The following is a 12,524-nucleotide window of genomic DNA, read 5'->3' on the forward strand; positions in this document are numbered from 1 at the left end:
ACTCTTGGCCTTAAGCGATCCTCCCGCCTCGGCCTCCCAGTGTGCTAGGATTGATTACAGGCGTGAGCCACCGCGCCCGGCCCTAACTTCAGAACATCTGTATCACCCCATCAAGAAACCCTGTCCCCATTAGCAGTCACTCTCCATTTCTCCCGCTCCCCAGCCCCTGGCAGCCACCAGCCTGCTTTCTATCTGTGGATCGGCCTGCTCCAAGCATTTCCTATAAGTGGGGTCACACACTGTGCGGCCTTTTGTGTCTGGCTACTCCCACTCAGCAGGTTTCAGAGCTTCCTGCCTTTTTATGGCTGAGTACTATTCCATTGTAGGGACACCTCATATTTTGTTTAACCCTCCACCAGTTAATGTACCCTTGAAACACAAACGTTTCGAAATTTGATGAAGTCCAGTTTATCTACATGTCTTTTGTTGCTTTTGCCCCTGGTGTCATTGTCTAGCCAAAGGTCATAAAGATATATGTCTTTGTTTTGTTTTAGAGTTGTTTTGTTTTTGAGACAGTCTCGCTTTGTTGCCCAGGCTAGAGTGGCGTCAGCCTCGCTCACAGCAACCTCAAACTCCTGGGCTCAAGCGATCCTCCTGCCTCAGCCTCCCGAGTAGCTGGGACTACAGGCATGCGCTACCTCGCCCGGCTCATTTTTTCTATATATATTAGTTGGCCAATTAATTTCTATTTATAGTAGAGATGGGGTCTCGCTCTTGCTCAGGATGATTTTGAACTCCTGACCTCGAGCAATCTGCCTGCCTCCGCCTCCCAGGGTGCTGGGATCACAGGCATGAGCCGCCGCGCCCTGCCTAAGTACTTCTTGATTTTGAGACTGTCACCCAGGCTAGAGTGAGTGCCGTGGCGTCAGCCTAGCTCACAGCAACCTCCAACTCCTGGGCTCAAGCAATCCTCCTGCCTCAGCCTCCCAAGTAGCTGGGACTACAGGCACGCGCCACCATGCCCGGCTAATTTCTTTTCTATATATATTAGTTGGCCAATTAATTTCTTTCCATTTATAGTAGAGACGGGGTCTCGCTCTTGCTCAGGCTGGTCTGGAACTCCTGACCTCGAGTGATCCGCCCGCCTCGGCCTCCCTGTTTTAGAGTTTTTTGGTTTAAGCTCTTACATTTAGGTCTTTGGTCCAGTTTGTGGTTTTCTTGTTTTGTTTTGTTTTTGTATAAGGTAGGGCTCTGTATTAGTTTTCTAGTGCTGGTGTAACAAACTGCCACAGACTAGGTGGCTTAAAATCACACTAGTCTATTATCTTACAGTGATAGAATTTCAGAAGTCAGAAATTGATCTTAGGAGGCTAAGATCAGGGTGTCTTCAGGGATGGATTGTTACGGAGAATCGAGGGCAGCGGTCCCCAACCCAGGCCTGGTACCTGGCCGTGGCTTGTTAGGAACCAGGCTGCACATCACCGCCTGAGCCCGCCCCCCATCGCCCACCCCCATCGCCCACCCCATCCCGTCCCTGGAAGAACTGCCTTCCGCGAAGCTGGTCCCTGGTGCCAAGAAGGTTGGGGGCTGCTGCTCTAGGGGACAATCCATTTGGTCGCATTTTCCAGCTTCTAGAAGCCATCCACATTCCTTGGCACATGCCCCCTTCCTCCGTCTTCAAAGCCAGCAACAGCAGGTCGGGTCTTCCTTATCCTGCTGATTCCCTGGTTCCATGTCTTCTACTTCCCTCTTTCATTTATAAGGGCCCCACCAGACCATCTATTTTACTCACAGCCAATTAACAACCTAATTCCACTGGCCACCATAATTACCCTTTGCCAGGTATCCTAATATATTCACGGATTCGGGAGATTAGGGCATGGTCTTTGGGCCGGGGGCGGGGGCTGTTATCCTGCCTACCACAGGGTCCAATTTCATTCTTTTAAATGTGGCTATCCCGTTGTCACAGCGGGACAATTCTTTTCCTTTGGAAATAGCCCTGGCTCTCTTGTCGAGTTAATCGTGTATGTGTGGGTTTATTTCTGCATCCTCAGTTCCGATCATTGATCTAGGTGTCTGTCCTTATGTCAGTCCCACACTGTCCTGTTCACTATAGCTTTGTAGAAAGCTTGAAATCACAAACTGTGAGTCCTCCAATTTTGTTCTTTTTTTTTTTTTTTTTTTTTTTTTTTTGAGACAGAGTCTCGCTTTGTTGCCCACGCTAGAGTGAGTGCCGTGGCGTCAGCCTAGCTCACAGCAACCTCAAACTCCTGGGCTCGAGTGATCCTTCTGCCTCAGCCTCCCGGGTAGCTGGAACTACAGGCATGCGCCACCATGCCCGGCTAATTTTTTTTATATATATATCAGTTGGCCAATTAATTTCTTTCTATTTATAGTAGAGACGGGGTCTCACTCTTGCTCAGGCTGGTTTCGAACTCCTGACCTTGAGCAATCCGCCCGCCTCGGCCTCCCAAGAGCTAGGATTACAGGCGTGAGCCGCAGCGCCCGGCCCAATTTTGTTCTTTTTCAAGATCGTTTTGGTTATCTGAGGGCCACTTGCAATTCCTTATGAATTTTAGGACTAGCTTGTCAGTTTCCACAGAAAAGGTGGTTAGAATTTTGATAGGGATCATGTTGCATCTGTAGGCCAATTTGGGGAGTACTACCGTCTTAACGTCATGTTTCCCAATCCACAAACGTGGGATGTCTTACCATTCATTTAGATCATATATATTTTTTGCAACGTTTTTATAGTTTTCGGTGCATAAGTCTTGCACCTCTGTTACATTTATCCCTAAGTATTTCTCTATGATGCTATGGTAAATGGAATAATTTTCTTAATTTGCTTCTCATTTAAAGATGCACTACCTGTGCGACTCTCATTGCGCTTACTACGAGCAAGCGACAAGAGAACAAAAATAGCAACTAGAAAATTATGATAAAAAGCGAGAAATCTTCAAAACGCGCCCTCCTGCAGGAAATCTTCCCGAAGCCCTATCCTGCCCGCACCATACCACGTCCCCTTCTCGCACTCCTCTCTCGGGCCCTCCCTGACACCACGAGGTGGAGCGTTCCAGCTCCGCCTGCCCCAGCCCGGGCAAGGGCTCCAGCCCAGTAGGCAAAGAATCAATGGGTGGAGCAGGACCTGCTGCCCGGCCGTGTCCTGGCTTCACTTGCAGAACTGCGCATGTGCCGCGCGGCGGCCGCCCACAGCGCAGAGGCGAGGCGGGCCTTCGCGCAGGCGCAGTAGCGGCCGTCGGGAGCGCTTCCGCCTCCCCCGCCGCCGCCGTCGCCATGGCCGCGCCGGCCCCGGGCCTCATCTCGGTCTTCTCGAGCCCGCAGGAGTTGGGCGCGTCGCTCGCGCAGCTGGTGGCTCAGCGGGCAGCGTGCTGCCTGGCGGGGGCCCGCGCCCGCTTCGCGCTCGGCCTGTCGGGCGGCAGCCTGGTCTCCATGCTCGCGCGCGAGCTGCCCGCCGCCGCCGCCCCCGCCGGGCCCGCCGGCCTCGCGCGCTGGACGCTGGGCTTCTGCGACGAGCGCCTCGTGCCCTTCGAGCACGCCGAGAGCACGTACGGCCTCTACCGGGTGAGAGCTACGGGGGCCGCCAGGGGTCAAACCGGGGCAGCCGGCACCCGACTACGGGGGCCGCCGGGGGTCAAGCCGGGGCAGCCGGCACCCGACTACGGGGGCCGCCGGGGGTCAAGCCGCGGGGCCACGCCCACCTGCGGGCCACGCCCCAGGCCCGGAGGTCCCGCCGGGGCAACGCCGCTCTCCCCGTCCCCGCGGGACCCTTCAGCCCCTCGTCGTGCTCTGTCCGGGGGCCAGGCAGAGCGAGCCCGGAGGTCACCCCTCGAGCCCGGAGGTCACCCCGAGGGGCCGGAGGTCACCCCTCGAGCCCGGAGGTCACCCCGAGGGGCCCTGCGGCAGCCTCGCAGCGAGGGCAGGGCCGCGGGGAGCCTGGGCCTCAGTTTCCCCGTCTGGAACCTCGGTGGTCTCCCGGCAGCCTGCCGCTCTCATGGTCCCTGCAGAGTCAGGGGACCGGTCTCTCGTTTTACAGCCAAGGAAACTGAGGCTGGGAGGGGCCGGGGCCTGCCCCGAGGGGCCCCGACTGCACCTGAGTCAGCGCTCTCCGCGGCCCGGGGACGGGTGGCAGGGTGGGCTCGGCCCGGAGCCCCCCTCCGGCCGCCGGAGCCCGGCGACGCCCTCGCCCGGGGATGCTGGGTGTGCCGCCTTTTCTCCGCGAGCAAGCCTGAGATGATGCCTTCCTTTTGCTTCCTCGGAAGAGGGAAGGGCAGCCGAGCGTTCTGCACGCGTCACCTCTGGAACCCCCCGCCACGGCCCGTGCAGGAGGCAGGGGCTGTCAGCACACCCATTTCTCAGATGGGGAAAGCCGAGGCCAGAAGGGGCGTGCTTCCCTGCCCAGGGCACCTAGCGACCAGAGCAGGGGGCTGCACTTCCCTTCCGCATTCCTGTGTGTTCTCCCAAGAGAGTCTCCTTAAAAAGTGGGCTTTTGTTTTCTTTTTTTTCATGGCTTCTTAAAACCTTTTTTTTTGGCTGGGCGCGGTGGCTCACGCCTGTCATCCCAGCACTCTGGGAGGCTGAGGCGGGAGGATCGCTCGAGGTCAGGAGTTCGAGACTAGCCTGAGCAAGAGCGAGACCCTGTCTCTACTAAACATAGAAAGAAATTAGCTGGACAGCTAAAAAAAAAATAGAAAAAATGAGCTGGGCATGGTGGCGCATGCCTGTAGTCCCAGCTACTCTGGAGGCTGAGGCAGGAGGATCGCTTGAGCCCAGGAGTTTGAGGTTGCTGTGAGCGAGGCTGACGCCACGGCACTCACTCCAGCCTGGGCAACAGAGCGAGACTCTGTTTTAAATAAATAAACCTTTTTTTTTTTTAAATTAGGAAAACTGTACTTGCTCAAGTGACAAAACTCTAGCAAAACGGTAAAGGAGGAAATTGCACGGATGTTGAGGGGCGTCCCCCGATTGTTGGGGGGCGCCGTGGAGAGCTGGGCGGCTCCCTCCCGGGCTCGCGGTGGGGGCTGGGCACCGACTGAGACCCGCCGCATGCGCAGGCGTTGGGCACTGGCCAGCTGGGGCAAGAGGGCGCAGCGACCCGGAGGCCTGTGGCACAGGGAGGGACAGACGGAGCCCACGCTCATCCCCTGGGGCCTGCAACCAGGGGCCACCGCTCGGCGGCTTAAAACCACGGGAGCTGGTGTTCTTACAGTTCCCGAGGCCGGAGGCTGGGGTCCAGCTGTTGGCAGGGCCACGAGGGGGCCCGCTCGCCTCGCCCAGCCCCTGGGGCTCCAGGAGCTCCTTGGCTTGTGGCCACGGGCTCCGGTCTCGCCTGCGGCCTCCTGTGGCCTCTGACTCTCGTGTGTCCTCCCGTCTCCTACCCACGCCGGCCTTGGATTTCGGGCTGCCCTGATCCAGTGTGGCCTGTTCTTAACTAATTACACGTGTAAAGACCCTCTTTCTTTTCTTTTCTTTTCTTTTCTTTTCTTTTCTTTTCTTTTCTTTTCTTTTCTTTTCTTTTCTTTTCCTTTTCCTTTTCCTTTTCCTTTCTTTTTTCTTTTCTCTCTCTCCTTCCTTCCTTTCCTCTTTTCTTTTCTTTTCTTTCTTTCTCTTCTCTCTTTCTCTCTCTTTCTTCTTTCTTCCTTCCTTTGTTCCTTCCCTCTCTCTCCTTTTCCTGTCTTTCTTTCCCTCCCTCTCTCCCTCCCCCCTCTCTTTCTCTTTCTTTCTTTCTTTCTTTCTTTCTTTCTTTCTTTCTTTCTCTCTCTCTCTCTCTCTCTCTCTCTCTCTCTCTCTCTCTCTCTCTCTCTCTCTCTCTCTCTCTCTCCCCCCCCCTTCCTTTCTTTCCTTTCTTTCTTTTCCAGGGTCTTGCTCTGTTGCCTGGGGTAGAGAGCAGTGGTGTTATCTTAGCTCACAGCAACCTCAAACTCCTCTGCTCAGGCGATCCTCCTACCTCAGCCTCCCCAGTAGCTGGAACTACAGGGCATGTGCCACCATGCCCAGCTAATTTTTCTATTTTTGGTAGAGACGGGGTCTCGCTCTTGCTCAGGCTGGTCTCGAACTCCTGAGCTCGAGCGATCCTCCCGCCGCGGCCTCCCAGAGTGCTGGGATCACAGGCGTGAGCCACCGTGTCCAGCCAGCAAAGACCCCATTTCAAAATAAGGTCATGCGCGTTCTGAGGTTCTGGGCGGACGCGAGTTTTGGGAGGACACAGAAGTGCTGCCCTCCTCAAGGAGGGGCCCCTGTGCACCTTGCAGCTAAGACTGAGTTTTCCTTCCTTGTCTACCTTCACGTTGGGCGCAAGCTTCGTGGGGGCGGGAGGGCTGGTGGGGCCTCCTTCCTGCAGCTCCACTCTCCCCGGAACCTGCCCAGCTGCCGCCGCCCCCGCCCCGGCTCCCTGCGCCCAGGATCTGTCCCGAGGGAGCCCCCAGGAGAAGCCCAGGAGGCAGGCAGGGCAGGGGCGCATCGCAGGGGGACAGGGCTGGCGCCCCGCACTTGCAGGAGGCTTGACCCCCGGTGCTGCCAGCTCTGCTGCCAGCCACATGCCCGGACACCTGCTGCGTGCTGGGCGCAGGCGCTGGGCGTGGGCAGTGGGGCCGGTGCAGGCAGGGGTGGCTGCTCGGAGGAGGTGGCCTGAGGGATGGATGGGAGTTTCCCAGGCAGGGCAGGCAGGGTGAGCAGGGCTGGCTTTCGTCCTGAGGGCTGAGGGGCCCTGGAGGCTCCAACACAGGCCCGTGCTGTGGCCACACCCGTGCGAGATGGCAGTCCTCTTCCTGCAAACGCCACGGGCTTCAGACACCCTGGCGCGTGGGCCACCTTCGCCCGCTGGCGGCCCCAGGCTTAGGAGTCCCGGTGACTCCCAACAGCCCCGGAGGGCCACCCTCCCGCCCCAGGGACCCTCCCGCCCGGCCCCAACCGCCCCTGCCTCCAGAGCCAGCGTCCCCCAGGGCTTGGGGACTGACCTAAGGGACCTTGAGCCAGCGCCCCAGTCTCCCCGAGCCTCGGTCTCCGCCGTCCGCGAGGGGTCCCGGCCGGGGCGGGGTGGGGCGGTCAGAGCGCCGTTGGGACGCTGCCCCTGTCTGCCGCAGACGCACCTGCTCTCCCGGCTGCCCATCCCCGACAGCCAGGTGATCACCATCGACCCCGCGCTGCCCCTGGAGCAGGCGGCCGAGGACTACGCCCGGAAGCTCAGGCAGGTGAGCCCGGGGCGGGACGGGGAGACGGCGTCCGTCCGTCCGTGAAGTGGCCGCGCCCCGGCAGCAGCGGAGCAGCCTTGCACAGCTGTCGCCAGCAGGAGCTGCCCGGGGGTGTGGGGTGGGGTGTCCGGGACCCTGGAGGAGCCCCCCCACCTCACCCCCGCAAGGCCACGGCCCTGGGTGGGGGTGGGGCAGAGGGCGGCTTAGATACGGTTGCCCGGGTAACGGGCCTGGAATCCTACGTCCGGGGCCAGTGGCGTCATCGATAGGCACGTGGCTTTGGTCACGGGCAGGGCTGGGCGCGTTTCCTGGGCCGCACGTGCTCGCGAGTTCTGACGCCCGTCCCCGGGTGTCCTCTGAGCCCTCCCGCCTGCTTTGTCCGGCCCCCAAGGCGTTCCAGGGCGACTCCATCCCTGTGTTCGACCTGCTCATCCTGGGCGTGGGCCCCGACGGCCACACCTGCTCGCTCTTCCCGGACCACCCGCTGCTGCAGGTGAGCCAGCTCGACCCGTCCCTGGCGTCCCGAGCTTCCCGAGGGAGGGCCGCCTGTGGGGTCGGGCGCCCCAGAGCAGCCGGGTCTCAGGGCAGCCTCTGCCAACGCGCGTACCTGCCTGCAGCCCCCCCCTCCCCCCGCCGAGCCCCAGGTCACCTGGTTAGAGGCGCGGGCCGTGAACCAGCCAGCAGAGCCTTGTGATGACGGGACGGGGTGGCGGCCGCATCGGGCTGGCGAGTGTGTGTGCGCACGCTCGGGAACTGCAAGTGACGTTGTACCTCTGTCTCCGCCACCCGCCTTCCTCCCCCAGGAGCGAGAGAAAATTGTGGCCCCCATCAGTGACTCCCCAAAGCCACCCCCACAGCGCGTGACCCTCACGCTGCCCGTCCTGAATGCGGCCCGGACCGTCATCTTCGTGGCCACCGGAGAAGGCAAGGCCGCTGTTCTCAAGGTAACAGCCGGGGGTTCCGGTCCCAGGAAGGTCGCGGGCCCCGGGGATAGGATATGGCCCCAGTCGCTGTCCTGCTGGAAACGTCAGATCTAAAGACAAGTCATCCAGGGACTTCTCTAGAATCTTTAAAAAAAAAAGATGAGGCCGGGCGCGGTGGCTCACGCCTGTAATCCTAGCTCTTGGGAGGCCGAGGCGGGCGGATTGCTCAAGGTCAGGAGTTCAAAACCAGCCTGAGCAAGAGCGAGACCCCGTCTCTACTATAAATAGAAAGAAATTAATTGGCCAACTGATATATATATAAAAAATTAGCCGGGCATGGTGGTGCATGCCTGTAGTCCCAGCTACGTGGGAGGCTGAGGCAGGAGGATTGCTTGAGCCCAGGAGTTTGAGGTTGCTGTGAGCCAGGCTGACGCCACGGCACTCACTCTAGCCTGGATAACAAAGCGAGACTCTGTCTCAAAAAAAAAAAAAAAAAAAGATGAAATATTAAAAATTTATAAAACAAAAGTAAAAACAAAAACATAAAGATAATACAGTACTTCTCGTGTCAAAGGGGAGATTGAAACTGGGGGATTTCAGGCTGCATGGGATTGAATGGCTGTGAAATGGAATTGATGGGGTGAGGCCAAAGCTGCACTCAGAGGCAAATTCATAGCATTAAAATGCATTTTTTTTTTTTAAATTAAACAGGGAACCATTGAAAGAAATAAAACACTTTACTGTAGAGTTAGAAAAAGAACAGTATTATAAATCTAAGAAAAGTTGGTGGAAGGAATAACTGAAAGTAAAATCAGACAATAATGAGTTGGTTAAAATTTTTTTAAACTTTTAAATATTTTTAAAACATTTTAGATAGTTTTTAGTTGAGTAGGGCCAAAAGATTAATAAACCCTTAATAAAGCCAATCAAGAGGGGGGAAAAAATCACATAGCATTAAAGAAATAGAAGTACAGGCAGCGTGTTGGGTGGTCCCGTGGCTCTGTCTCTTGCTTCAACAGTGTTTGGACAGAACTGACCTAAGGACTCCCTTTTCTCCAGGAAAAAAAAATAAAAATAAATAAATTTTAAAAAATATTAAAAAAAAAATAAAAGGTACAATTACACATAATATTTTGGGAAAATATATAATTTATTATGGTATTAAAAATAAACTAAATCTGGCCGGGTGCGGTGGCTCACGCCTGTCATCCCAGCACTCTGGGAGACCGAGGCGGGAGGATCGCTCCAGGTCAGGAGTTTGAAACCAGCCTGAGCAAGAGTGAGACCCCGTCTCTACTATAAATACAAAGAAATTAACTGGCCAACTAATATATATAGGAAAAATTAGCCAGGCATGGTGGCGGATGCCTGTAGTCCCAGCTACTGGGGAGGCTGAGGCAGGAGGATCGTTTGAGTCCAGGAGTTTGAGGTTGCTGTGAGCGAGGCTGACGCCACGGCACTCTAGCCTGGGCGACAGAGCGAGACTCTCTCTCACAAAATAAACCGACAGTGGCAGGTGGCAGGAAGAAAGGGCCCCGTCCCTTGTGACTGAGGCCGGGAGAGCTAAGAAGGGCGTCCTGGCGTTTCGAGGCCTCACCTCCTGCCCTGTGCCCGCAGCGCATCCTGGAGGACAAGGACTCGAACCCGCTGCCCGCCGCGCTGGTGCAGCCCCACACCGGGAGACTCTGCTGGTTTCTGGACGAGGCGGCCGCCCGGCTCCTGACGGTGCCCTTCGAGAAGCATTCCACCTTGTAGCGGGCGCCGGGCACCACGCTCGCCCGAGGGGCTGGGCCCCGCCGGGAGCCCGCGATGCAGCCGGGCCACCAGCCCTGCCCGGGGCCGGCCCGCGGTCTGGGCGACCCGGGTATTAAACGTCAGGTTGCTGGAAGTCTCCGCTGTGTCGCGGCCGTTGGCAGCAGCGGGCCTGGGGGGGCGGCCTGGGTGGGCGACCCGCAGCCCGGTCTCAGTGGGGCAGACAGGCTGCTCCCCGGGGCGTGGGCACCGCGGGGCGGCGTCCCGGGTGGCGGAAGGCAACGGAAGGGTGTTGCCCGCGGCGTCCTGAGTCCAAAACGAAGGGAAGACCCGTCCCGCGTCACTCCTGGCTCCTGGTGGCCCCAAGTCCTTGGTGTCGCTTGGCTCAGAGAGACTCGCCGAGGCTGCAGCCTCCACATCTGTTGTTTTGGTTTTTTGTTTTTTTTTCAGACAGGGTCTCACTCCATTCCCCAGGCTAGAGTGAGTGCCGTGGCGTCAGCCTCGCTCACAGCAACCTCAGACTCCTGGGCTCCAGCGATCCTCCTGCCTCAGCCTCCCGAGTAGCTGGGACTGCAGGCATGCGCCACCATGCCTGGCTAATTTTTTCTATATATTTTTAGTTGCCCAATTAATTTCTTTCTATTTATAGTAGAGACGGGGTCTCGCTCTTGCTCAGGCTGGTCTCGAACTCCTGACCTCGAGCAATCCTCCTGCCTTGGCCTCCCAGAGTGCCGGGATGACAGGCGTGAGCCACCGCGCCCGGCCCGTCTGTTTTCTTACAAAGGCCCCTGTCCCCGGGTTCGGGATCACCCCACTGTCCTGGTGATTTTGTCTCCCGACCCCCGGAAGGAGTGACAGCCGCCAAGGCCCTTTGTTCCAAACAAGGTCACGTTCTGAGGTCCCGGGGCGAGGGTGCGGACACGTCGTTCCGCAGGGGCACAGATCGGGAAGCCACTCGACGCCCACTGGGCTGAGCTCCGACCTCACGCCCGGCACCAGCTGCGGCCACTGCATCCTGCTGTGCTGCAGGCCTGCTCAGAGCCTTGAAGACGCCCAGGGGCCGCTGGGCTGCGGCGTCTTCCGAGAGTGTGTCTGCTCGGGGCCCACCCTTCAGCTGTCCCCGCTCGGGGCGCCTCCGGAGGGAGGCTGTCGAGGGAGGCCGGTGGGCGGGCGCTCAGGGGCTCTGGTGCGGGGCCTGGAGTTGGCACCCGGCAGCTGGGCGGGCGGGCAGGGGAGCCGAAACCACAGAAGGGGAAGTTTCCTTCAGTCCTGCGGGGGGTCACCAAGATGTGACAACAGTGGGGAAGTGGGGCGCGGCCTGGCCGGAAGCAAGTTGACAAACAGCAGAGAGGGCGGGAGGGGGCGCCCGGCTGTGGGCCGGGGTGACGGCAGGTGGCTCTGCCCCGGGGCTGTGGGCAGAGGCTGGGGCAGGGGGCCGGGACGAGAAGGGCAAGGTAGGGGGTGGTCACGGGGTCCACCGCCCCCCATTCCTCTCTCCAAGAGCAGGGGGTCTCCCTGCCGTAGACCACCCGTCTCACGAGCCTCCCTGTCGCCCCGGCAACCTCCCCCAACATCAGCCCCTCCCTCACCCCCGGCTGCCCACGCTTTCTGCAGTGCCCCTCACCCGCCACACGTTCCCACCGCAGGGCCTTTGCACGTGCTGAGCATTCCCTTTCCTCCAGCTTTTCACACGATCTGGGCCCTCGCTTCCTTTTAGGTCTTGGTGCAACCTCACCCTTGTGACCCCTCCCCGCCCCCTGTCGTCTTCTGTCACTCCCGCTCCATTTTCCTCCCTTAGGCTAATAGTTAAACAAAACACGGAGGTTTAGCTCTTTCTCCGGAGACAGGTCACCCAGGGCTGGAGGAGCAATGGCGTGAACTCTTTTGGGGACCCCAGCTTGTTCTACGTTGTTGCTATGCCATTGGCATCACATGGCGGTGGGTGGGGTGGTCCACCTCATGGTCCAAGGTGGCTGCTTGTGCTCCAGCTATTGCACCCACATTCCAGCCACTGGAGGAGGCACAGGAGAAGGCGGTTCGTACCAAGGAAACATCCCAGGATTCACTCGAGGCACTCCTGGTCACATCTTCATGGCCGCACAGTGTGGCACAGCCCCACGTGTAACAGCAAGGAAGACCGAAAAGTTCGGTGTTGACCGGACAGCCACGGCCCTGCTGTCATCTGGGATTCCAGGACTGGAGCCACCAGGAGCGCCGGGTGTTCGGGGGGACTCGTGCTCGTTGTGCACTGGTGGCCGGCCCGCCCTTGGGGTCTTGCTCCCGAGGGGCCGCAGTCCCGGCCTTCCCGCCCCAGCCCGGAAAGCCCCAGTGTCCCTGGGGAGCCTTCAGGGCCCCGCCCCACTCCCTGGACCCTGCGCCCGGTGCTCAGCTCTCTGTGCTCGAGAAAGCCCGTGACAGCTCCACCCGGTCTGCTTGGAGGGCGGCCCGCCCCTCCCGCTCTCCTTCCATTCATTCATTCATTCATTCATTCATTCATTCATTCAGCAAACACTGAGGGCTGCTCTGCGCCTGCGCAGGGCACCAGACAGGTGAAGGAGGGGACGCCCGGCTCGGCAGCCCCAGGCGGGCGCTGGGACACGGAGTACCTGGCCCGCCGGCCTAGGGGTGCAGGGCCCCTCTCCAAGAGGCTGGCGGCCCCAGCCAAGGTTGTGGGGACGAGGCCCCGGTGACCAGGTGTGGG

The 12,524-nt window shown here is 58.9% G+C and overlaps 1 protein-coding gene across 1 annotated transcript; it reads left to right on the forward strand.

Annotated features, from left to right (window-relative positions):
- The first annotated feature begins 3,173 nt into the window (after nt 1-3,173).
- On the forward strand, nt 3,174-9,959 carry PGLS (6-phosphogluconolactonase). The gene is made up of 5 exons (XM_012735697.3): nt 3,174-3,522; nt 7,041-7,148; nt 7,540-7,641; nt 7,952-8,092; nt 9,689-9,959. The coding sequence occupies exons 1-5, from the start codon at nt 3,235-3,237 to the stop codon at nt 9,824-9,826; spliced, it is 777 nt and encodes a 258-aa protein (XP_012591151.1). The 5' UTR covers nt 3,174-3,234; the 3' UTR covers nt 9,827-9,959.
- The last annotated feature ends 2,565 nt before the right edge of the window (nt 9,960-12,524 follow it).

The sequence above is a fragment of the Microcebus murinus genome, chromosome 4 (genome assembly GCF_040939455.1).
Source record: "Microcebus murinus isolate Inina chromosome 4, M.murinus_Inina_mat1.0, whole genome shotgun sequence".
Classification (NCBI taxonomy): domain Eukaryota; kingdom Metazoa; phylum Chordata; class Mammalia; order Primates; family Cheirogaleidae; genus Microcebus; species Microcebus murinus.